Source organism: Bos taurus, chromosome 16 (genome assembly GCF_002263795.3).
Source record: "Bos taurus isolate L1 Dominette 01449 registration number 42190680 breed Hereford chromosome 16, ARS-UCD2.0, whole genome shotgun sequence".
NCBI classification, from domain to species: Eukaryota; Metazoa; Chordata; class Mammalia; order Artiodactyla; family Bovidae; genus Bos; species Bos taurus.
Genome location: NC_037343.1, coordinates 80,255,504 through 80,280,342, shown reverse-complemented (window position 1 = coordinate 80,280,342; position 24,839 = coordinate 80,255,504). Strand labels below are relative to the sequence as shown.

General features: G+C 50.4%; 1 protein-coding gene and 1 non-coding gene across 12 annotated transcripts in view; one reads left to right on the top strand and one right to left on the bottom strand.

The window, feature by feature from the left end:
- The window catches only part of PPP1R12B (protein phosphatase 1 regulatory subunit 12B), a 167,369-nt gene that overhangs the window by 21,538 nt on the left and 120,992 nt on the right, over positions 1 to 24,839 (top strand). For all 11 annotated transcript variants that reach the window (XR_009490774.1, XR_009490773.1, XR_009490775.1 and 8 more), the window contains exon 2: positions 23,848 to 23,978. Coding sequence is in view for 7 of the 11 variants with exons in the window: in XM_059875611.1 (XP_059731594.1) it covers positions 23,848 to 23,978 (131 nt within the window). In the remaining 4 variants the exon portion in view is untranslated. The remainder of the gene's footprint in view (positions 1 to 23,847; positions 23,979 to 24,839) is intronic.
- On the bottom strand, positions 9,917 to 10,107 carry LOC112441909 (U2 spliceosomal RNA). Its single transcript, XR_003029871.1, has one exon. It is a non-coding gene; the product is annotated as a U2 spliceosomal RNA (small nuclear RNA).

Below are 24,839 nucleotides of genomic sequence, written 5' to 3'. Positions count from 1 at the left end.
AACCTACTCCAGTATTCCTGCCTGGGAAGCCCATGGACAGAGGAGCCTGGCAGGCCACAGTCCACAGGGTCGCATAGAGTCGAACACGACTGAGTGACTAAAAAACAACACTGCCCATCATGCACTGTCCTAGGTAAGAGGAATATCACGTGATGCAGAGTACTCCGGAGTGTGCTTCTGTCTAAAACAGACAGGAAAGTCAAAACCCTGAAAGCAGGGTTGATCCCAGGTCTCCGCAGTGGGTCTTAGCCATGCGACCGCCAGGGACGTCCCCACATGTTTTCATTTTAAACAATGGAAAAAAATGTAGCTTAGGACTGACGCTCAATCAGCACCCAAATGCACGCATTCGGTCACTGTAAGTTCTGCTCAGCTACGCGGGTGAAGACGTGGAGGCGCTTCACAGGCTGCGCATCGCATCTCTCTCCGAGCGTCGCGCGTGGCAGGCAGAGCTGCTGCCGCCCCGGTGGTTCCAATACGACCTGTAAACGAAGGGGAGAGCGTGCTTCTCACGGTGTCTGTGAGCACCGTTGGCCTTGGGGGTCACCGTCCCTGTTTCCCACCCGGGGAGTGGACAGCAGAGCCCGGCCAGGTCTTGCGCTCAGCATCGCCCGTCCCCCGCTCAGCCCTGGCCCTGTCTCTCTCCATGGCACCGGCAGAGGTGGTCTCTGCTCCTCTGTAACCTGTGTGCTTACGATTTATTCCAAGACTTCTCCTGGCTGCTGTTTCTCTGAATCTGAGTGCATCCCTTTGAAGACCTCTGCTCCACAGGAATGATTACGCACATTCCTTTTGACTATGAATTCTCCTTATTTGAGTCATATTTGCTCTGTTCTAACACTGGAAGGACTAAGGTCTGAAGTGTCTGCGATGTCACCTTTAAGTCACTGCTCCATCTTCCACCAGGGTTCACATGGTCGCTTAGAGTAACTGGACTGCACAGATGGCACTGGCGTTGGTGAAGCGAGTCCTTGCTCTACTCCTGACTGGCTGTGTTCTCTGTCTCACAGATGCTGACGCAAACCTGCATCTCCCTCTTTCTGAAGACCTGACCTGTCTAGTTGTTCTTTCTGTTGTTGTTTGGTTTTGGTGGCATCTTTATTTATTATTTAATAGTGATATAGATAAAGTTTAAATCTTATTGATCCCTTGAATTTTTTTAGACTCATTTCTTTATGTAGAGATAGTTATACAACAAAATGAAATTGGTCGTATTTTTAAACTGTGGGCTAGCACATCCTGTTACCGTTTGAATTTTGGGGAGGAGGAAGCCGTTTCTTTTTAGGCGTCTTCCTCATTAAACTGAGAAGCTTGTGCCGCGTCGTGTGTGCGCAGCGTTTCCCCTTTCTGGCTGGCTGCACGCTCGCTCGTGGTGTGAGCACACAGACGGCGGAGACAGCGGCAGACGCTGCCCTGGCTGCTGTGTTGCTGTTACAGTGACGGCTGCTTTGAGCAGACTTTGGTGATTTCTGTGTTGGGCTGCACTGGGTCTCGGGCGCTGTGAGTCTCTCCGGGGGCCGTGAGGGAGGTTCTTGTCGCTCCACGTCCTGCGCACCAGCTGCCTCGGGTTCTTTACAGCACTGACTCCTCGGACCGCGGCCGAGAAGGTTCCCAAGTCCGTCACTTGCGTTCTCAGTGCAGCTCTGCGGAGCGCTTTTGTGGGCAGCTGTCGGTTCTGCTGCGTGGGTTTCTTCGTGATTAGTTGTCAGATCTCAGGACCAGGTAGCGCATCGCCTGATATTTGGGGTTTGCGCGTGCCTGCCTTCGCATCAGGCTTGTGGGAGTCGAGCGGGACTGGACGTGCCTGTTGCAGGATCTCCTCTCCCCCGTCACACGGGCCGGGTCTCAGCAGTTTGTGTCTGCATGGCCCCGTCTGTGTCTCTTCTGGGCCCAGTACTCCTTCCCTGTGGTGGCTGCTCTGTGGGAGAAGAGAAACCTTGGATCCTTCAAGTGTATTTTCTGTTTCAATCATACTAATTGCCACCTTTCCCTCTGGTTAGTGTTGTGATAGTTTAAATGATTGTTCCAAGAGCCTTTTTTTTTTTTTTTAATACAGAGAGACTTTATTCAAAAGGATTGTTGCAGGGGAGGAAGGGACTCTGCAGATAGGGGGAGGGGGTTTTGCAGTAGGGAGAATCCTGGCTCTGCGATCCGGGAGCCCAGGACCTGTTATTCATAGTATTATTCATGACTGACTTCAGAAATGTGCCTGTAAACCTGAGTACTTTAATGAGTTCCTCTGTATTTAGTGTGTTCCATTGACCCTCTTTGTGGGCAAAATCAAGGCACTGAATAGTTAATAATTGGCTTAAGTGCTATTTTATCAAACACCTTGACAAAGTGCTTTTTGTTTTTCAAGGTGGTATATTTATCTTGAGATTTCCCAGGTGGCTCAGTGGTAAAGAACCCGCCTGCCAATACAGGAGACCGGCAGGAGCCTTGAGTTCCATCCCTGGGTCGGGAGGATTCCCCGGAGGAGGAGATGGCAGTCCACTCCAGTATTCTTGCCTGGGAAATCCATGGACGGAGGAGCCTGGCGAGCTGCGGTCCATGGGGTCACGAAGAGTTGGAGACCGAGAGACATCTCACTGCCATTTGCTTTTTGTAACGTGCTGGTCTGCATGAGGGCCATTTTCATGAGGACCTACTGAGATATATCTTTGCCTAAGGCCTTTTAAAAAAAAAAAAAAAAGGCATGAAGAATTGAAATTGAGTCCAGGGAGAAGAATGTTTTAGGGACATTCGAGGCCAGTGCACAGAGTCTGTTGACTGAGAGAGTGGAGCGGTGATGTCTGGGTCTGCATGCAGTTGCTGGTTTTCCCTCGGACTTCTTGGTGCTTGCTCTGGTCTTTCCGCTGCCCTCTTGGCTGACCTGGGGAAATCACTGTGCCCTTCGCCTTTACCACAGCCCTGGGAAACAGATGCTTTAAGTAATTGTAAGGTCTTGAGTTAAAGAGCTGTCAACCATGTCAGTGTGGCATATTGACGAGTAAAGTTGCTGGTGCTCTGGGAAGTAGGGTGGGCCATACTGTTTACATAGGCTGTCTCACTGAGTGTATAAAAATATGTTCAGAGCAGGAAAGGTGAAACTTGGTTTCAAAAAGATGAAGGGTTTCTTTCTGCTTGTTCTTAGTTACATAAAGACTTTGACACTCTAAAATGCCCTAATCAAAATTTCTGTGAAAATCTGGCAAGATCATTCTGAGGTTTATCTGAAAGAATCAATCAGAATGTGTTCAGAAGTAGCCAAGGGACTTCCCGGGCAGTCCAGTGGTTAAGATTCCAGGCTTCCACTGCGAGGGGTGTGGGTTCAGTCCCTGGTTGGGGAACTAATGCCCCACAAGCTCAGTGTGTGGCAGAAAAAGAGGAAGAGCCAAGGAAAACCCCAGAGCCCACTGAGCTGGGTCTTGCCCACCAGGTGCCAAAGCCTAGCACCGTTGTGGTTGTTCAGTCGCCTGGTCACGTCCAGCTCTTTGCGACCCAGCGGACTGCAGCACGCCAGGCCTCCTGTCCCTCACCATCTCGCGGAGTTTGCCCAAGTTCATGTTCATTGCATCAGTGATGCCATCCTGCCATCTCATCCTCTGACACCTTCTTCTTCTGCCCTCAATCTATCTCAGCATCAGGGTCTTTTCCCATGAGTTGGCTGTTGGCATCAGATGACCAAAATACTGGAGCTTCAGCATCAGTCCTTCCAGTGAATATTCATGGTTGATCTCCCTTAAGGTTGACTGGTTTGATCTCCTTGCTGTCCGAGGGACTCTCAGAAGTCTTCTCCACCGCCACAGTTCAGAGGCATCAATTCTTTGGCCTTCTTTACAGTCCAGCTCTCACAACCATATGTGACCACTGGGAAGTCCTGTAGCCTGACCATACGGACCTTTGTCGGCAGAGTCGCGTCTCTGCTTTTCAACAGTGTCTAGGTTTGTGATCGCTTTCCTGCCAAGAACAGTCGTCTTCTGATTTCCTGGCTGCAGTCACCGTCCACAGTGATTTTGGGGCCCAAGAAGAGGAAAGCCGTCACTGCTTCCACCTTTTCCCCTTCTGTTTGCCATGCAGTAATGGGGCCGATGCCATGATCTTAGTTTTTTTTTTTAATATTTTAGTCGTAAGCCGGCTTTCTCTCTCCTCCTTCACCCTCATCAGGAGGCTCTTTAGTTCCTCTTTGCTTTCTGCCATTGGAGTGGTATCACCCGAATATCTCAGGTTGTTGATGTTTCTCCCGCCTTTCTTGATTCTGGATGAGCCTATAACTCATCCAGCCCGATGTTGCCCGCGATGTGCTCAGCATGTAGGTGAAACAAACAGGCTGACAGCAGACAGCAATGTCGGACTCCTTTCTTGATCTTGAACCAATCAGTTGTTCCATCAGTTCAGTTCAGTCACTCTGTCATGTCCGATGACTTTGTATAGTTGATGAAACAAGAGACAGGTAGATGTCTTTCTGAAATTCCCTTGCTTTCTCTATAATCCAGCGAATGCTGGCAATTTGATCTCTAGTTCCTCTTCCTTTTCTAAATCCAACTTGGACATCTGCAAGTTCTTGGTGCCCATAATGCTGAAGCCTAGCATGCAAGATTTTAAGCATGGGAGATGAGTGCAATTACCTGGCGGTTGGCACATTCTTTGGTACTACCCTTCTTGGGAATTGGGGTGAGGATTGGCATTTTCCAGTCCTGTGGCCACAGCTGGGTCTTGCAGATTTGCTAACGTGCTGAATGCAAGACCTTGGTGGCGTCCTCCTTTAGGATCTGAATAGTTCTGTGGGGATTTTGCCGCATCCAGTAGCTTTATTAGCAGCAGTGCTTCTTCAGGCCCACTTGACTTCGCACTCCAGCATGTTTGGCTTTGGGTGGCTAACCACACCACTGTAGTACTCTGGTTCATTAAAATCTTTTTCAATACAGTTCTTCCCTGTATTCTTTCCAGCTCTTCTGATCTCTTCAGCATCTACTAGGTCTCTACCATTTTATCCTTTATTGTGCCCGTCTTTGGGCGAAATGCTCCCTTGATGTTGCCAAGTTCCTGAAGAGATCTCTAGTCTTTCCCCTTGTGCTGTTTTCTTCTATCGTTAAACGCTGTTCACTGAAGAAGGCCACCTTGTCTCTTCTAGCTTTGAAGCTCTGCGTTTAATTGGATGTGCCGTTCCCTCTCTCCCTTGCTTTCCCTTCCCCTCTCCCTTGCTGCCCTACATTCTTCCACTGTTCGTGAAGCCTCCTCGGATGACTGCTTTGCCTCTCGCGTCCCTTTTCTTTGGGTGGTTTTGCTTGCCACCTCGTGTGCTGCGGACCTCTGTCCATAGTTCTTCAGGCGTGCTGTCAGCCAGCTGGTCCCGTGGGTCCATTCGTCTCCTCTACTGGGAATTCATACAAGATTTAAGTCATGCCTGGCTGGCCTAGTGTTTTTCCTGGTTTTCTTTAGTTTAAGCCTGAATCTTGCTATGAGAAGCTGAGGATCTGAGACACAGTCAGCTCCAGGTCTTGTTTTTGCTGACTGTGTACATCTTTTCCATCTTTGGCTACAAAAATGTAATCGGTTTGATTTCGGTTTTGACCATTTGGTGATGTCCGTGTGTAAAGTTGTCTCTTGTGTTGTTGAAAAAGAGTATTTACCTGTAGTAAAGTCATTAATTTCAATAGTATTGATACAGGAAAAGATATAGATCAATGAAAGAAATAGAGGTTCCAGAAATACAAATGGGAATTTAATTTTGATGAAGATGGCTTTTCAAATTAATAGGACAGAAATGGACTGATTAATCAGTGGTGTTAGAGGACAGTTCTCTAGCTGGTGGGAAAAAGTTAGAGCCCATAAATCTCAGCATCCGCAAAATAAGTTCCAAAGAATCAAAGATCCAGTCAGAGAATGGATCCAGGATCCACCATGTGGATCCACGTGTCCATGTAAGACGAGGAATCTGAAATATGACAAAACGAACCTAGCTACGAAACAGAAGCAGGCTCACGGACGCAGAGACGAGGCTTGTGCCTGCCCAGGGGGAGGGGCTGGGCAGCGACACAGCGTGTACTCAACACACAAGCATAGTCGTTGTTAGGAGGACATACAGGTGAATATTTTTATAACCAGGAATAGAGGACGGGGTGGGAGTGAAAAGGCTTCCTAAAGAAAACAAAACTCAGAGCTCCTGTAAGACAAGACATTATGCAAAAGTTGAAAGATGGACAGCAGACTAGGAAGGAGGTTTATGATCCGAGGATCAGGGCAATGAATTCTTCATAAAAGCAGTTTAAAATTTTTAAATTTTATTTATTTGAATTATAGTTGATTTACAATGTGTTAATATCTACTGTTCAGCAAAGTGATTCAGATATATACACACACACACACACAGACACGTTCTTTTTTTTAAATACCCTTTTTCATTATGGTTTATGGTAGGATATTGAGCTTCTCAGGTGGCTCAGTAGTTAAGGATCCGCCTGCCAAGGCAGGAGACTTGGGTGTGATCCCTGGGTCGGAAAGATCACCTCCAGAAGGAAATGGCAACCCCACTCCAGTATTCTTGCTGGGAGAATCCCTTGGACAGAGGAGCCTGGCAGGCTACAGTCCACAGGGTCGGGGGATCACAGAGAGTCAGACACAGCTTAGCGACTAGGCGTGCGCCTCAGGACGCGTACTTCCCTGCGCTGTACAGCCCACCTGCTGGGTATCCATGCTGTGCACAGAAACTCATGTCTGCTGACCTCCAGCTCCCACTCAAACCCTCCCCCGGCCCCTCCCCTTGGCGACCACCGATCTGCTCTCTGTCTGTGAGTCCGTCTCTGTTTTGGAGACATGCTCATTTTGGTCATCTTTCAGATTCCAGATGTTAGTGATACGGTATTTGTCTTCCTCTCTCTGACTTACGTAGTATAATAGTCTCTAGGCCCATCCATGCTGCTCCAGACATCATTGTTTCGTTTTTTATGGCTGAATAATACTGCACTGACGCACGTGCCGCCTCTCTACCCGTTCATCTGCCGACAGACATGGAGGTGTTCTCCTGCCTCGGCTGTTGTGAATAGCCCCACTATGGGGGTGCATGTGTCTTTTTGAATCCGAGTTCATGCAAACAATTTTTAAGAATTTAATTATCCAAAAGAAAAATGAAGAAAGGCTATGAATGGGCATCTGTTTTTTTGGGTGGAAAATACGTGGCATAAAACCCATACGGAATTGCCAGGGACCCAGAATTGCTGAACAGTTGTGAAAAGGAGTAAGGTAGGAGGCCTCACTGCCTGGTCAGAACCGACCTCAGAGCAGTGCTGATCGAGACAGCGTGGTTTTGGCACAAAGGTGGACATACAAGTCAGTGAGATAGAATTGAGAGTTCAGAAAGAAATTCACCAACTGATTTTTTTACGAAGGTTCCAAGACCACTCAGTAAGGAAATCATTTTTTTCAGCGAATGGGGCTACAGCAGTTGTGTCGTCCCATGCCAAAGAGTGAGGTTGGACCTTTACCTCGTCCTGTATACAGAAATTAACTCAACATAGACCACAGACCTGAGTGCAAACGCTAAAACTTTTAGAAGAAAACATAGCAGTAATATTTTCCATGACCTTGGACTTGGTAAAGGATTCTTAGATATGACACCACAAGCATGATGGGGGGAAAAAAAGAAAAGATAGTTTGAACTCATTGAAATTAGAATGTAGAGAAGCTGGAACTGTCACACCCTGGAGGGGATATAAGATGGTAAAGCAGCTTTGGAAAACAGCCTGGCAGTCCCTCAAACAGTTACGTGTGGTGTTACCCTATGACCCAGCAGTCCCACCCCAGGTAATACGTGCACTCAAAGTAGATGGAAGACGTTCCCGTAAAAACCTGAACACAGATGTTTACAGCAGCATTGTTCGTGATAGCCAAAAGGTTGGAGACAACCCAGATGGCCGTCAGCTTATGACTGGATGACCAGAATGTGGTGTGTCCAGATGCTGCTAAGTCACTTCAGTCGTGTCCGACTCCGTGCGACCCCATAGATGGCAGCGCACCAGGCTCTCAGTCCCTGGGATTCTCCAGGCGAGAACACTGGAGTGGGTTGCCATTTCCTTGTCCAGTGCATGACAGTGAAAAGTGAAAGTGAAGTCGCTCAGTCGTGTCCGACTCTTCACGATCCCATGGACTGCAGCCTACCAGGCTCCTCTGTCCATGGGATTTTCCAGACAAGAGTACTGGAGTGGGGTGCTATGAAGTCCTGGGGCTTATCTGGAGGTCCAGTGGTTAGGAATCCACCTTCCAAAGCAGGGAACTTGGGTTTGATCCCTGGCTGAGGAGCCAAGATCCCACACGGGCAGCTAAGCCCACACACCACAAGTAGAGAAGCCAGAGACTCAGAAGCTACCGAGTCCACGCACTCTAGACCCCGAGAGCCACAGCAGATGAATGTCGGCTTGAGTGCAGCCAAATAAATAAGGAAAGGAGTGAAGTACTGATACACGCTATAGCTTTGGATGAACCTTGAAAACGTGCGTGAAAGATGTCACAGAAGCCTGCATACTGTATGATCCGTTCATATGAAGGCCCAGACAGGGAATCAGCCAGCATGAGAAGTAGAGGAGTGGTTACCTAGGGCTGGGGAAGGGGGCTCACAGGTGGGCTTTCTTTTTGAGGAGACAGAAATTTTCTAAAATTGACCATGGTGATGGATTCACTCGGACTGTACTAAAAAAGAGAAACTAACACTGAAGAGCAAGCATACCACGGAATTATGTACTTTAGTGGGCACGTTACGTGGTGTGTGTCTCAGTAAAGCAGTTTTAAAATCTTAAAAACTAAGAAACTGCCCACTTTGATTATTAATCAGGAAAAGGCACACTGAAACGATGTTTTTGTTCAGAACCTTAACGTAAGTGTAAACACTGGCTCTGTCAGGTGTGGCTGTGGGCGTGGAATTGGGACACGGGGCGCTTACACTCTTGTGAACGGGTGAAGCCTCTTCAGAGGCCGATCGGCGGAATTCATAAAAGCGCGTGCAGATTATTTGGCCCCAGGTTTTCTTCACTTTTATTGGCACGTGTACTGAAAGATGTGTGCACCGAAGTTTTCTTCGTTTAAAGGTGATTCTGTTTATTTCTTCACTGGATCTTCCTCTGGGCGCAGTGAGCAGCTGGGTCAGGCTTCTCACCGCAGGGGCTCCTGCTGTGCGCACGGGCTCCAGGGCCTGAGGCTTCGGAGGGGACTCATGGGAGCTTCTGCTGTGGGCACAGGCTTCAGGGCCTGAGGCTTCAGAGGGGTGCGCCTGGACTCAGTTGCCCTGCAGCCCGTGGGATCTTCCTGGCTCAGGAAGTGAACCCGTGTCTCCAGCGTTGGCAGGCAGATTCTTTACCGCTGAGCCACCAGGGAAGCTCCAGAAGTGTTTGTGTTCTGGTTTTTGTTAATATTTGTTCATGTATCTTTGCTGGATTTCAGTTGCAGCATGTGGGATCTAATTCCCTGACGAGGGACTAAACCCCGGCCTCCGGTATTGGGAGAGCAGAGTCTTAGCCACTGGGCCACCAGGGAAGTCCCCGGACGTGTTTTTTAGTTTGTTGTTTATGAAGGAAAACTTACAGCAAACCTAAATTTATATGAAGAGGGGAAGGGTTATGTAAATTATAATATATTGATATATTCGTAGTGTGGCAGTCTTTCGCAGTTGTGAACAAAGGATAGACTTGGATAGACGTGCAGTTACGTGGAAGGTGTGAAAATATTGGGGAAGACAAGCCGTAGGGCAGCTAAGCTCGTGTGCCGTAACTCCTGGGCGCCACGCCGCCGGAGCCTGCTCACCCAGAGCCTGTGCTCCCAGCACAAGCCTCCCGTGCCCCGTGGAGCGCAGCGAGCCTGAGCACAGCAACCAAAAGAAGTTTTTAGTGAGAGAAATACAAATAATATATCCCTATTTGTTTTTTTTTTTTTTTTCCTTTCTTTTTTTCTTTTGTGCACCGTTCCTGGACGTACTGCAATACCGGGTCGATGCGTGGAGTGGACGGAGCAAGCTCCTATTCCAACTCCTAATCCCAAAAATCCATTTAATATATTGTCCTCGGATAGAGGACGTATCAAATATTAAACTGATAAGAACAGATACTACACTTGATCTTAGCCAAAAGGCCGAGAAGCGATCCTATTTGTGTTTTTAAAAGCCTAAAAGATGTGTAAAAAACTGTCCGTGTAGAGGTGCATGTGTCTAGCCCGCACTTTAGGAGGATGCACACCAGGCTGTGGGGGTCACTGGTTCTGTGCAGTTTGCCGCTGTCGTTCAGTCGCTCAGTCGTGCCCGACTCGTTGCGACCCCCTGGACTGCAGCACGTCAGGCCTCCCTGTCCTTCACTGTCTCCCGGAGCTTGCTCAAACTCATGAGTCCGTGATGCCATCCAACCATCCCATCCTCTGCTGCGCTCTCCTCCTGCCTTCAGTCTTCCCCAGCATCAGGGTCTTTTCAAGTGAGTCAGTTCTTCGCATCAGGTGGCCTAAGTATTAGAGCTTCAGCATCAGTCCTTCCAATGAAAATTCAGGGTTGATTTCCTTTAGAATGGACTGGTTTGATCTTGCAGGCCGGGGGACTCTCAAGAGTCTTCTCCAGCTCCGTTAATTCAAAAGTAATCTGAGAGTTGGACTAGGGCCATGTTCCCTAAATTATTGTGGTGGATGGTTTCAGGAAAAAGAACTTTACATTTAAAAAAATTTTTAGTAGTTTCTCTTTTATCCCCAGTAGTGAATTTATATTATTAGCAAAATTGATTATCCTTAGAAAACTGAAAAATAGAGTTACCGTATGATCCAGCAGTCCTCCTCTCCTGGGCATGTATCAGACAGAACTATGATTCAAGGAGTTACATGCGTCCCAGTGTTCACTGCAGCGCTGTTTGCAGCAGCCAAGACATGGAGACACCCTGAGCGCCGTCAGCAGATGCCGCGCCGAGGCCCTGCTGCACAGCCGGCGTCCCGGCCCCGAGGGCGCTGGTCAGCGTCCTGCGATGATGGAAATAATGTGAAGTGTATATACCTGCCTCACTGCGCTGTGTGCCAGAGACCAGGCGTGTGTATCAGCAGTGCTTCAGCCGATCTGTTCATGAAAGCACCTGTGTAGACCCTGCCTCTCGGCTGTGGAGCCTCAGTTCCCGGACCAGGAACTGGACCTGGGCCACCGCAGTGAAGCGCTGCGTCCTGACCGCTGGGCGGCTGGGCGCGTCCTTCCCCACCTCCACACCGGTGCCCCTTCAGGACCCCTCCTCTGGCCTCGCTGTACCTGCTTCCCTCGGGCAGCAGCGAGGCTTTTCCTGCTGGCAGTCGGGCGTCTGTTCTCACCCTCGGACGCAGTCCCCACGACCCCATTCCTGTCTTCAAAGCCGCAGGCCCTCCCTGCTGCCTCAGGGGCGGCCTCCACTGCTGCGCTCCACCCTGCCCGCCTGTCTGAGCACTTCGGTCCAGCAGGTGAAGCCGTGTGCCCGTGTTCATGTGGGCCCCACCCCCAACGGAGCGCAGACTGGCCAGACTCCTCACCGTTCCAGAAAACTGGTTTTGCTCCTCTCCTCTAGACCCTTGTGTGTCCTGCTCCCTTTCTTCTAATTGGGCTTCCCTGGTGGCTCAGCTGGTAAAGAATCCACCTGCAGTGCAGGAGGCCTGGACTCGATCCAGGGGTTGGGAAGATCCCCTGGAGAAGGGAAAGGCTGCCCACCCCAATTCTCTGGCCTGGAGAACGCCATGGACTGTATAGTCCATTGGGTCCCAAAGAGTCGGACACGACTGAGTGACTTTCACTTCACTTTCTTCTGATTCTCTTTATGCCTCTGTTTTCATCTGGTGACTCCTTGTCCTTTATAACAGGGGTGAATAACATCCATTTTGGGAGGTGCTTCCCATGACCCCCAGAGTTCATGATGTCTGTGCTCTGACACTGTACTTACCTCTTTTGTTACTTTAGACTCTCACTCCTGTGACGTGTATATTTGAATGACTGTTCTACCACTAAATGGTTAAGTCTTACTCGTTTTTGATTCCTCCCTGTCTTCCAAAGGACGGTGTCTGGCATAATGTTGGCCTCAGAAAATGTTCCCAGGGTGTGACAGCACCTCACACCCTGGACAGGTCGCTAGGAAGAGTCTAACCTGTTCTTCGGTGACGCGTGTCAGTGCTGGATATGTCTTCCCAGCTTCTCCTCTTGTGCTAACAGGGACTTGATGGCTTTCGACAGCTGGTGACCCTGTCTTGGCAAGACCCGGTCTGTGGCCCAGGGCCCCGTGAGCTGCTCTCTGTGTCTCCCGGTCCTCCGATCTCCTCTGTGCACCTCCTTCTCTTGTTAACGGCAGGGCTGCTGCTGTGGTCTGAGCTCACCCAGAGTTTATACCTCATTTCTGTCTATTTTAAATGCAGCGGATACTTTCTGCCTTTTCCTAGGGACTCAGCAAGTGTGGTGATATACAGAATGTGGTCATGGTAGCCGCTGCTGCTCACAGAGCATCTCATATGCTGGACACTCGGTGCCCTGTGGGCCTTCGCTCGTTTGAGACCCCTGACGCAGGCCCCGCGGTCGGCGTGTGACCCCTGACCTGGGCCCCGAGTTCGGCGTGTGACCCCGACATGGGCCCTGTGGTCGGCGTGTGATCCATGATGTGGGCTCCGTGGTCGGTGTGTGACCCCTGACTCGGGCTCCGAGTTCAGTGTGTGACCCCTGACGCGGGCTCTGCCGTCGGCGTGTGATCCATGACGCGGGCTCTGCGGTCAGCGTGTGACCCATGACGTGGGCTCCGAGTTCGGTGTGTGACCCCTGACGTGGGCTCCGAGTTCGGTGTGTGACCCCTGACGCAGGCTCTGTGGTCGGCGTGTGATCCATGACGCGGGCTCCGTGGTCGGTGTGACCCCTGACACATGCACCCTTGGTCTGAGAGAAGCGCTCGCCTGGGATTTGCCAGTTACTCGGCCTCACTCGCGGTCCCTCGGTGTTAGGACCCTCCGTGCATGACAGGGTTGAGGTTTGGAGACTGGACTACGAAACTTCTATCTGAGATGAATCATGGGCTTTGAGAAAATGCTGTGTTCATCTTCCAGGCCCTTCATCTTCTTCTTGACTTTTCAAAAACCCGCCTCGATGACAAGTTAGGGTCGCTGGGCACAGCCTTTGTATGTAGTACAGAAATTGCCACGTGATGCCTGTTTGACAGCTCAGTGGGCATTTCTTCATTTCAATGCCCAGGGACGGTGAGGGAGACCTTATTTGAAGGGTAAGGGTGGTGGCACTTCTAGGCGGTCCTGTTAGACCCCGAGTGAACATGTGTTTGAAATCAAAACAGTGTCAACCTCAGACAATAAGGTGCTTGCTCTTAACTGAAGGAAGGTTTCTCTGGCCGCAGATTATAGCCGGTTACAGCCTTGGGGACAGGATGCCAGTTTACTGAGAGCAAGAATCTTGGTCATGTGACACTGCATGGAAAATACTTGTGCTGCCTCTGTCGGCTCTCTCCCCTGAAAGGCCACAGATCTGTGTCCAGAGCCGGCCCGAGCGCTGAGCGCATCTTCAGATATAGTTCTCACCACTGGGGCCAAGCCACCCGTGCCCGCAGCCCAGAGCCCTGAGCCAGGCTGGCGGTGCTGGGGCACCTGTTGCGTTGGACAGTCTGCCGTCGTGATCCCCGACAGGCAGGCTCTCTGTGGCCGCAGTGGACGCTTGACTCAGTCGTGGGTCAGGCGGTCTGAGCTACAGTAAAGTAGAGCCTTTTTGAAGGGCTTATCTGCTCAGGGTTTATCCAAATGTATTAAGGCCTGGGCCGCCTTGACTCTGCTCGAAGGCGTCTGATGGCATGCTGAGGCTGCCCTGCTGGAGCCCGGGGCCTGTGAGCTGAGCCATGTCGGTGGAGCCTGGGGCCTGTGAGCTGAGCCGTGTCGGGTCCACAGCCTCGTGGTTCAGCCCTCCCACGTCCCCGCCCGCCATGGCCCCAGTCCTCAGGCGGTGCTTTCAGCAGCGCATCTGACGAGAGCACATGGTCAGGCCTTTCAGGGCATTTGCTCTTTGGGCTGAAAATTGATTTTAAAACCTTCTGGTAAAATGCAGCTGTGTCTTAAGCAGTGGTGTAGTTGATTTCCTGACCATTTTCATCTGGCAGAGAAGCGGTGACTGGCTGCAGTGACCCCCGTTGGCACCAAGGGCGAGGTTGCCGCCGGTCCTTGCGGGGCTGATGCCTGCTCCATGTCAGGCGTGTCGGGGCCCTGTGGTCTGTAGCCAACCACCACGAGCTTGGTGGCTGGAAACAGCAGGAGCCTGTCCCCTCACGGCTCTCGAGGTGGGAGGCTGAAGCCTGAAGTCAGGGTGCGTTGGGGCCGCCCTGGCCCTGGAGCTCCAGGGAGAGGCTCTCCTCTAGTCTCCCAGCTCCTGGTGACGGCCAGCGTGCTCCAGGCTCTGCCCCAGGCACTCTGCCGCTCCTCTCCTGTCTTCGCCAGCTCTCCCCTGCCTGCTTGTCTACCTCTTAGCAGGACGCTGGTTGGATTTGGGGCCCCTCGGGTCATCCAGGACACTTCCGCACCTGGAGACCGTAACCTGCCTACACCCGCAGGGCCCCCGTGTTTGAGTCGGGTCCCCCTCCGGCTCCTGGGTTAGGAAGTGGACGCACCCCGCTAGGCTACCATTCCGCCGCTGCCCGGTGGATGGAGATGCGTGCCCAGCACAAGCCGTGCGGCGTCAGCATGCTGCCCTCAGTGGGGCCGGCCCACCCCAGGACGTGCCGTCTGCTCTCAGTGGGATGAGTCTGGAGAGGTCTTAGAGTCCAGGTAACCAGGAGTCACCTGAATCTGTAGAAAATGGGAGTTTCTATGTGTTTGGGCGTTTGTTCTTTTCCACAGACGTCTGTTGGGGACCTGCTGGGTGCCAAGTGTGGTCCTGGTATTTGGGATCTATCAGTGAACAAATCACCAGAGCGCCCTCCCTCGTGGGGTCTGCACTCTGGCTTTGCTGGTGGACTTGAGACTTCATGTAGGTGATTCCGGTGCTTGGTGATAAGCACTTGTGTGAAAGAAATTTGGCTCTTTGCTGTTATGTCCAGGCATTTAGGGTTTTCAGCATAAAGTAGACATTGCATAATTTTGGGAATTATATAAATTTTGAGTTATATAAACTATAAATTGTTATTACTGGGTTATGCAAGTTTGGAGGATAGAGGACAAGATAGTGAAAGGTGTGGAAGGGGCCGCGTCTCCAGCGTCGCCCTCCCCCAGTGTCGCCCTCTCCCCCGCGCCACCCCCGCCCCCGGGCGCCCCCTCCCCACCCCACCCCTGGCATCATCACCCCCCAGCAACATCATCCCCCAGCGTGATCTGTGGGATCAAGGCCGGGAAATCCGGCTGCCCAGAGCCCGGCGTCAGTGTGCTGCGCCTGCACCGAAGTGCACGGGCCTGGGGGGACGCTCCTCCAGGCCAGGGCAGGCTCTGAGACACGGCAGCGAGGTCGGCTCTGGGCCCGTGGCGTGCGGTGGCGGTGACAGTTGCGGGCTATTCTGGGGATGGAGGCAGCTTTGTTCTGTGAGGCCTCCCTCGCACTCCCAGATTAACGCCGTCAGCTGCTCCTGCCTCTGATAGAGAGGGCAGGGCAAGGTACAGTTGAGGGGGGTGGTGCTCCCTTTTCTCCAGGCCCTGAAGTCAAGCCTTTTTCCTGGGGGAGAGATGCTTATTGCCAGGGAACGGTGACATGCTGATTCTAGGAAGCTTTAAATGATTACCTGGCAATTTCTCTGGTAGCCTTCTGGACTAATAATTAAATAATATCTCCTTTTCTCAAGGAGCTTAGAACAGGTTGTTACTTTAGTAATATTCTGTGTCGAAAGTGACATCAGAAAGCCCTTTAGTGTCTTGGCCTGTTCCATGGGAGGCCCGTGCAGCCCTGCGTGGGGGCCGTGGCTTCGTAGGTGGCCGCCTGCCCGCCCCTCGCTGAGGCCCGGAAGAGGCGCAGCACAGCTGCAGAGGGAGTGGGCAGAAGCGTCTAATGTAGTCTGTGTTTAGCTGAGAAGCCTCTCAAGGACTGTTTGTTTCTCTTCCTTTAGTCATACTCATTCTCCTAGTGAAGGGGAAAGTCACTCAGTTGTGTCCGGCTCATTGCGACCACGCGCACTGCAGCCCGACAGGCTCTTCTGTCCTTGGGGACTCACCAGGCAAGAATACTGGACTGGGTAGCCGTTCCCTTCTCCAGGGGTCTTCCAACCCAGAGACCCAAACCCAGGGCTCCCGCATTGCAGGCGGATTCTTTAGCCATCATGGAAACCCTCCTAGAGGGAAACAAATTCCCCGAGACAAAGAACAGAGAATGGTCCCCCTTAGATGCTTGAGCGGAGAAGGCAGTGGCACCCCACTCCAGTACTCTTGCCTGGAAAATACCATGGACGGAGGAGCCTGGTGGGCTGTAGTCCATGGGGTCGCGAAGAGTTGGACACGACTGAGAGACTTCACTTTCACTTTTCACTTTCATGCATTGGAGAAGGAAATGGCAACCCACTCCAGTGTTCTTGCCTGGAGAATCCCAGGGATGGGGGAGCCTGGTGGGCTGCCGTCTATGGGGTCGCACAGAGTCGGACACGACTGAAGCGACTTAGCAGCAGCAGCAGCAGGTGCCCGAGAGCGTCTGCCTGCAGCTCTGTGGGCTGGCCTGCCTGACAGGGTCCGCTTTAGTTGACTGTGGACAGACTGTTTGACTCCCGTGGCTTCTGACCTAGGGCCCCACAGCATCCCAGGCGCTACAGGGGTTTCCTGAAGGCAGGCGTAGGGAACAGGCTCCATGATCCTGCTGGCTCAGAGTCTAGAGCTGGAGGGCAGCGGTGCGTGAGGATGAAGTAGGATTCATGCTTTTTCCTGGGAAGGCTGTTGCTGTTGAGTTGAACCGTTGGCTTAGAAATAGCGCCAGGCACTGCGCCAAGGCTATACCCTCTGAACCCTCACAAAGCCTGCGAGGTGGTGGTGTCCCCACCCCCAGCTGAGCCCTGGTGCTCAGGCTGCGTCCTCACTCGGGACTGTGCGCACTGGCAGGGCTGGTCGCGAGCCCGGGTCTGCCCGGCCCCTGCCATGCCCTGTGGAGTGCCAGGCGGGGCATCTGACAGGTGTGCCGCTCTGCCTCCTCCCGGATGACTCTGCAGACGGGCGCTGTCACACGAGGCTGGTGGCGGCGTCTCGGACATCCTCACGGCGTTGTTCCTCACGGTGTCATGCTTACACGGACACTGTGTCAGGGGTGTGAGAGTCATAGACGGGAGTGATCATGGAGCTGGCAAGGAAGAGAGCGGAAGTTACGCTGAGGTAAAGAAAAGGAAGGGGAGACGCGAGGGGGAAGAGAAGACACATTTCTCCTGTTTGGTACCTGCCGCGCTGGGGTGACATTACCTCTGGAATTTGGCTCAGTCATCTAAGGATGAAGAACCATCTTGAGAACATTGGCTCCCAGAATTCTGTCTGGTGATAGTATGGCCCCTGGCTAAGTGTCCCAGCTGGTCTCCTTCCAGAGCCAGAGAGATTTTGCAGCCAAGCAAGGAGCAGCTGACTCGTGCTCCTTACTAGCACAGGCCAAGAGGGCACATTTGACCTCCCGACACAGTATATGACTCCTGGGCAGAGAGTGTCCTTAACCTCTGAAGCACTGTCTCCTCCTCGAATTTCAGTACCTATTTGAAAATACCGTCTTCCATCCTTCCAGTTAAAGTATTAGCAGCTTTTAGTGACATATTCTGTAGGGGGTTAGCTAAATCTTAACCTGTGGAGTTGCAGACTGGCAGACATGCAGAGTGGGAGAGATTCACTGATAATCTGAATTACAAAATGGTTCATAATATTATGAATAGTTATGAAATATTTTATATGGTAAGGAAGTATGAGGAAAGCTTATAGAGTTGATCAACCTAAGCAAACATAATAGGAAAATTTTTGATTTTTTTTGGAACTGCTGGTTGAAAAAGAGGCTTTTTTGAATACTGGCTATAAAAGTCATCTGGCCTCAAAAGGTCAAATTGGAGGGATATATGACTTCAAATCAAATCGAGGTTAAGATGTTTAGCTAATTCCACTAATTGTAAAAAGTATATCATGTGGTTTGGGGGAAATGAACACGATGCTTTTTGTAACCAAGATTGTTGTTGTTCAGTCGCTGAGTCATATCTGACTCTTTGTGACCCCATGGACAGGGACTGCAGCACGCCAGGCCTCCCTGACCATCACCAACTCCCGGGGTTTACTCAAACCCGTGTCCATTGAGTCGGTGATGCCATCCAACCATTTCATCCTCTGTCGTCCCCTTCTCCTCCTGCCTTCAGTCTTTCCCAGCATCAAATGAGTCAGCTCTTCACATGAGGTGGCCGAAGTATTAGAGCTTCAGCTTCAGCATCAGTTCTTCCAGTGAATATTCAGGGTTGATTTCCTTTAGAATGGACTGGTTTGATCTTCTTGCAGTCCAGGGGACTCTCAAGAGTCTTCTCCAGCACCGTAGTTCAAAATCATGAATTCTCCTGCGCTCAGACTTCTTTTTAGTCCAACTCTCACATCCGAACATGATTACTGGAAAAACGATACTTTTGACTCTACAGACCTTTGTCAGCAAAGTGATGTCTGTGCTTTTTTAATACACGGTCTACATTTGTCATAACTTTTCTTCTAAGGAGCAACCATCCTTTGATTTCATGGCTGCAGTCACCTTCCGCAGTGATTTTGGAGCCCAAAAATGTAAAATTTGCTATTCTTTCCATTTTTCCCCTTCTATTTGACGTGAAGTGATGGAAACAGATGCCATGATCTTAGTTTTTTGATTGTTGAGTTTTAAGCCACCTTTTTCACTCTCCCCTTCTGCTTTCATCAAGAGGCTTTTTAGTTGTTCTTCACTTTCTGCCATTAAAATGGTATCATCTGTATATCCGAGGTTGCTGGTATTTCTCCAGGCAGTCTTGATTCCAGCTTGTGCTTCATCCAGCCTGGCGTTTCTCACGATGCACTCTGCGTGTGCAAGTTAAATAAGCAGGGTGACAGTGTACAGCCTTGACGCACCCATTCCCAATTCTGAACTAGTTTACTGTTCCACGTCTGGTTCTGCTGCTTCCTGACCTGCATACAGATTGCTCAGGAGGCAGGGAAGGTGGCCTGGTGTTCCCATCTCTCTAAGAATTTTCCACAATTTGTTGTGATCCACACAGTCAAAGGCTTTAGCAGAGTCAATAAAGCAGAAATAGATGTTTTTCTGGAACTCCTTTGCTTTTTCAATGATACAGCAGATGTTGACAATTTGATCTCTGATTCCTCTGCCTTTTCTATATCCAGCTTGAACATCTGGAAGTTCTTGGTTCACATACCGTTGAAGCCTAGCTTGGAGAATTTTGAGCATTCCTTTGCCCTTCTTTGAGATTGGAATGAAAACTGACCTTTTCCAGTCCCGTGCTGAGTTTTCCAAGTTCGCTGGCATATTGAGTGCAACACTTTCACAGCATCATCTTTTAGGATTTGAAATAGCTCAACTGGAATTCCATCACCTCCAGTAGCTTTGTTTGTAGTGATTCTTCAAGGCCCATTTGACTTCAGACTCCAGGATGTCTGGCTTTAGGTGAGTGACCACATCATCGTGATTATCCAGGTTATTAAGACCTTTTTTGGGTACAGTTCTGTGTATTCTTGCCACCTCTTAATATTTTCTGCTTCTGTTAGGTCCATACCATTTCTGTCCTTTATCATGCTCATCTTTTCATGAAATGTTCCCTTGGTATCTCAGTTTTCTTGAAGAGTGTTGAGGTCCTTTAATGGACCGGAACCTGGTGGTCCGGAGTCGACCACTAAGAAAGTAAAGGAGAGAAAGAGGCTGATATTCCTTGGTTTACACAGAAAGCCAGTAAAGCCCCTGACATGGGACTTGCTCTGTTCACAGAGGCCTCAGGTGCCCTCTCGATGGGGTGAAGATGCAGAGCGCCTTCTCGAGAGGGTCTTAGAAGCCCAGGCAGGAAAGTAAACTCAGAGAGCCTCAGTGCTCCAGGGGATCAGCCTGAAAAAGAGAGAGAGGGAGAGAGAGAGAAAGACAGACACGGAGACCAGAGCTCTGATGGAGCAAAGGTGTTTTAATCAACATGGTGTGGGCATATATACTGTCTTACAAGGTAGTTATTCTCAGCAAAGATAAAGATTAAAATTCCAGGCTTACAAAACATAGGCGATCCATATTAAAGAGAGAGAGAGTTGTAAACAATCACTTTTACGGTGTGGTTCACAAGAAGAAAGAGAGTACTTATCACCATATAGAAACACTAATGAAGGAAATGCCTGGATTCCTCAGTCCTGGGAGACGCTTGCCTCTCCTCTTGATTCCTGAATATTCAGGAATTAATAAGGAGCAGAGAATTCCTGACAGATCCAACACAGCACACAGGAAGCCTCCTGTTAAATGCTTCCTGACGGAAGAGATCTCTAGTCTTTCCCATTCTGTTGTTTTCCTCTAGTTCTTTGCATTGTTCACTTAAGAAGGCTTTCTTATCTCTCCCTGGTATTCTCTGAAACTCTGCATTTAGTTGGGTATATATTTCCCTTTCTCCTTTGCCCTTCACTTTTCTTTTCCCAGCTATTTGTAAGGCCTCCTCAGACAACCGTTTTGCCTTCTTGCATTTTTTTCCTTTGGGGTGGTTTTGGTCACGCTTCCCTGCACAGTGTTGCCAGCCTCTGTCCATAGCTCTTCAGGCACTCTGTCTATTGGATCTAATCCCTTTAATCTATTTGTCACTTCTGCTATATAATCAGAAGGGGTTTGATTTAGGTCAGACCTGAGTGACCTGGTGTCTATCCCGGATTTCTTCAGGCAGTTCAGTTCAGTCGCTCAGTCATGTCCGATTCTTTGCGACCCTGTGGACTGCAGCATGCTAGGCTTCCCTGTCCTTCATCAGTTCCTGGAGCTTGCTCAAACTCATCAAATCAGTGATGCTATCCAACCATCTCATCCTCTGTTGTCCCCTTCTCCTCCTGCCTTCAATCTTTCCCAGCATCAAGGTTTTTTTCTAGTGAGTCAGTTCTTCGCATCAGGTAGCCGAAGTATTGGAGTTTCAGCTTCAGCATCAGTCCTTCCAATGAATATTTAGGACTGATTTCTTTTGGGACTGACTGGTTGGATCTCCTTGCAGTCCAAGGGACCCTCAAGAGTCTTCTCCAACACCACAGTTCAAAACCATCAAGTCTTTAGCGCTCAGCTTTCTTTATAGTCCAACTCTCACATCCATAGCTTTTACTAGATGGACCTTTGTTGGCAAATTAATGTCTCTGCTTGTTAATACACTGTCTAAGTTGGTCATAACTTTTCTTCCATGGAGCAAGCGTCTTTTAATTTCATGGCTGCAGTCACCATCTGCGGTGATTTTGGAGCCCAACAAAATAAAGTCTCTCTCAGTTTTCCATTGTTTCCTCATCTCTTTGCCATGAGGTGAATCTTCAGCCAAGATTACCTAATTAAATAAATATCCTCTAGTTTGAATCAACCGCTTGTCATCCAGTGCTTGTTTCTAAATGGGATTGACATGAGGTTTATCTGGAGAGGTTTCTGTTTTAGTCCTCTTGCTGGATAGATGCTTCTTAAGTGTTGTAGTTCTCCTCAGAAGCCTGGCTCAGTTCTCCCCAGGGAAATCTTTTGCTATTTAAACGGTTGTCCATTGTCGTTCAGTCGCTATCTTGTCACTTTTGTGACCTGCCCCCACCCCACCCCCACCCCGGACTGCAACGCACCAGGCTTCCCTGCCCTTCACTATCTCCCAGAGTTTGCTCAGACTCATGTCTGTTGGGGCGATGATGCCATCCACCCGTCTCATCCTCCTGCCCTCAGTCTTCCCCAGTTGCTCATTATAACTGTAAAATATCCATTGGTATGTTTCATTGAAGACATCAGTTCTCAAACTGTTTGATCTAAGTAATCCTTGACATTCTGAAAATTTCTTCAGGACCCTAAAGAGCTTTCGTTCATAAGTATTATTACATATTACTGAAAAGTGTTGAAACTACCTGCTTAGTAATTCAGTCAAAATAGCAGTAGCCCATTATATGTTCATATGAAACAGGTACTTTAGTGGAAAAGAGCTGTGTACTTTCAGAACCAAAAGCAAAGTGAAAGCAGCCCGTCGACGTGGCATAAAGGGAAGAGCGGCTTGTCCTGCACCTGCGTGACTCTCTGCTCGCGTCTGCCTTCTGTGTCCTGTGATAGGTTGTTCTGATGAATGTATGTGAGGGAAATCCGGGCTCACACGGGTGTCTGTGTGGAAGGGGGGAGTGTCCTAACAGTCTGCTCACACGGCTACGGGTGTTCCAGGTGCTGTGCTGAAATGCCAGCAAGAGTAGCGTCTTAAATATTAGTCACAGTCTGGAATCTGGATTCCACACTGTGGAATCAGTGGAGTTTCCTTACTTTGTGACGTTAAAGTCCAGCATCTACCCTGTGTTTTGAGTGGATTTTTTACCTTGCGTGGTTTTCTCACACATGAATTTGCTTTTGTGGAAAGTATGGGTTCCTTGAGTTACACCGATTTCCAGATGTTAGTATGTATTTCCGTTTACAGTATAAATCACCTTTTTTGATAATCCCACTGATCACATTGGAAAACTGAACATTAGGGAGCTGTCAGGCTCTTGGTAGTTTTTTCAAAGTTCTGGTTTTAATTGGATGGCCAAATTTTGTCATTGGCAAGAAATACGAGGTTTCTTTCCCTTTGAAGTGACAGGCTCACTTTTCACTTTCGCGCCTTGATTGTCGTAGTTCATCTGTTGGTTCTTTTTGGTAAAGTAGCATCTGTGAAGAAAGCTGCGTGTTCATCTGGCACCTTGGGCAGGTACACAGAGGCTTTGTCCGCAGTCGGCGCTGAGCGCGGGCTGTGGGGAAGGGCCACACGCGTGCTTGCGGTTGTCAGAGGGCGTTAAGGACACTTAGAATCCGTGATTGAGGGTTAGTCACGTTAAGAGTTTCTACGGCTTCTTCAGGGTCATTATTGAGGGAAACCGGCCTCTAGGTGTTTGCTTTGCCCCTCAGAGGCTCCCGGCTCCTCGCCGTGGGGCTGCGTGTCTGAGTGCGGGCCTCAGCCAGTGAGGGGCAAGCCGGGTATTAACAGTGTACACAAGTCAGCTTGACCTGGATAGTTGTTCTCAGCTAAAGTTTTAATTTCTTTTCTTCTTTTGCGAAGGAGGGGCTAAGAGACAAGTTTTAAAAAAGGGACTCGCATTTGCTGGGCCCTGAAGCATCTCCGCTGCTCTGGGTCCACCGGAGCCTTGACGGTAGTCGCCTCTGTCCACGTGGCTGTCCCTGCTTCTGTCCTCTGGCTGTGCTCAGATGGCCTGTGGGTCTTGTGGCTGTCCTTGCTGGCTGAGAGTGGGCTTGCAGCCTTTGTTCCGGAAGCTTCTCTGCCTTCCTGACGTTGCACAGACACACGTGCCGTGCTGTCTGCAGCTGCTCAGACGGACGTGGAGAGGAGCACACGGCTTCTGTTTGAGGGCTCACCGCACCCTCTCGCCAGAGCAGAGATGGTTCAGCAGTCCTGGAACCTCAACTGCAGCTTCCCACTGAGAAAGGCGTATTTGAGCCTGTAAGATTCATAGGCAAATCAGTGGTTCCTGACGTCGCTCTTGGATGACGTGATGAAACAGCACTTCAGCGATCACTGTCCTTGGTTAGTCCTCGCGGCACTGTGACACGATCAGTTGCCATCATGCCGCTTTCACAGCTGAGCACTGAGGCAGGGAGGGAGTTGGGGGGTTTGCCTAAGATCCCAGGGCTGAGCAGCCCCCCAGACACCCTTCAGGACGTGGGGGCTGACACGCCTTGTTCCCCGGCTCCGCCGCACCGCCAGAGCCGGGGCAGCGTCCCCACACGCACTTGCTGAGTCAGTGACGGGCTTTTCCTTGCAGGCCTGCATTGACGAGAACCTGGACGTGGTGAAGTTTCTGGTGGAGAACGGAGCCAGCGTCAACCAGCAGGACAACGAGGGCTGGACGCCCCTGCACGCAGCAGCGTCCTGTGGCTACCTCAACATAGCAGAGTGAGTGGCTGGCGGTGCGTGCGGACACACGTGCTCTTCTGCTCTCGAGTCTGAGTTTCACATACAGCCGTGACCGCTCTTTACTGCAGTTCATAAAAGTGGGCAGTTGAATTAGTTCTAAGGAATAATTGATAACTGTGTTTTGCGCAGCTGCTAAATCTGCAGCTTCTTGGTTGAGATTTTGTGTTTGCTCCTGTTTGTAGGTGGTGCGTACTTGTTGGGACGCGTGGGGGTGGCTTCTGCTGGTCGCACTGTCTGGGCTGTTTCTAGCGGCTGTAGCTGGACATGTGCGGGGGCAGACCTGGGGAATTTCTTCACACTCTGTGTAGAAGAGCCCCACCACACAGTGTCTGGGCTGGAAGGGGTGCTGAGTGAGTGTCTGCTGAGTGAAGGCGTGGCCAGGGAGATAAGGTAGTCACATGTGTTCTGGATGAGACTAACTGTGGATTGCTAAGGTAAGTTCTCTACATAAAGCCGTGGTCCTTTGAAAGTCAGATGAGGTGTTTCACGGCCCCTTTCTGCAGGAGTGGAGCCCGTTATAGCCCTCCTGTTGCACAGCAGGGCGAGCTCTGTTGGCAGCGCTGCAGAGGCCTGGGAGCGATCCCTCAGAAGCCTCGCTGGGTCCCGTGAGAGGGTGCCGGGTGCAGGGAGTTAGAGGCGGTGTGCTGACAGACGCTGCAGGTTCTGAGGAGCAGGCGCCCGCAGCAGAGCTCCCCTCCTGGGCGGCCCCTCAGCCCACCTCTGCAGAGACATCCATTTACCTGAGAACCATGAACAGAGCCTGCCCGTCCCTTCTCACTGGTGTTTGTCTGTTCGGCGGCTTGTTTGTGATTCTGACCTCCTACATCTCATTCCGTCCGG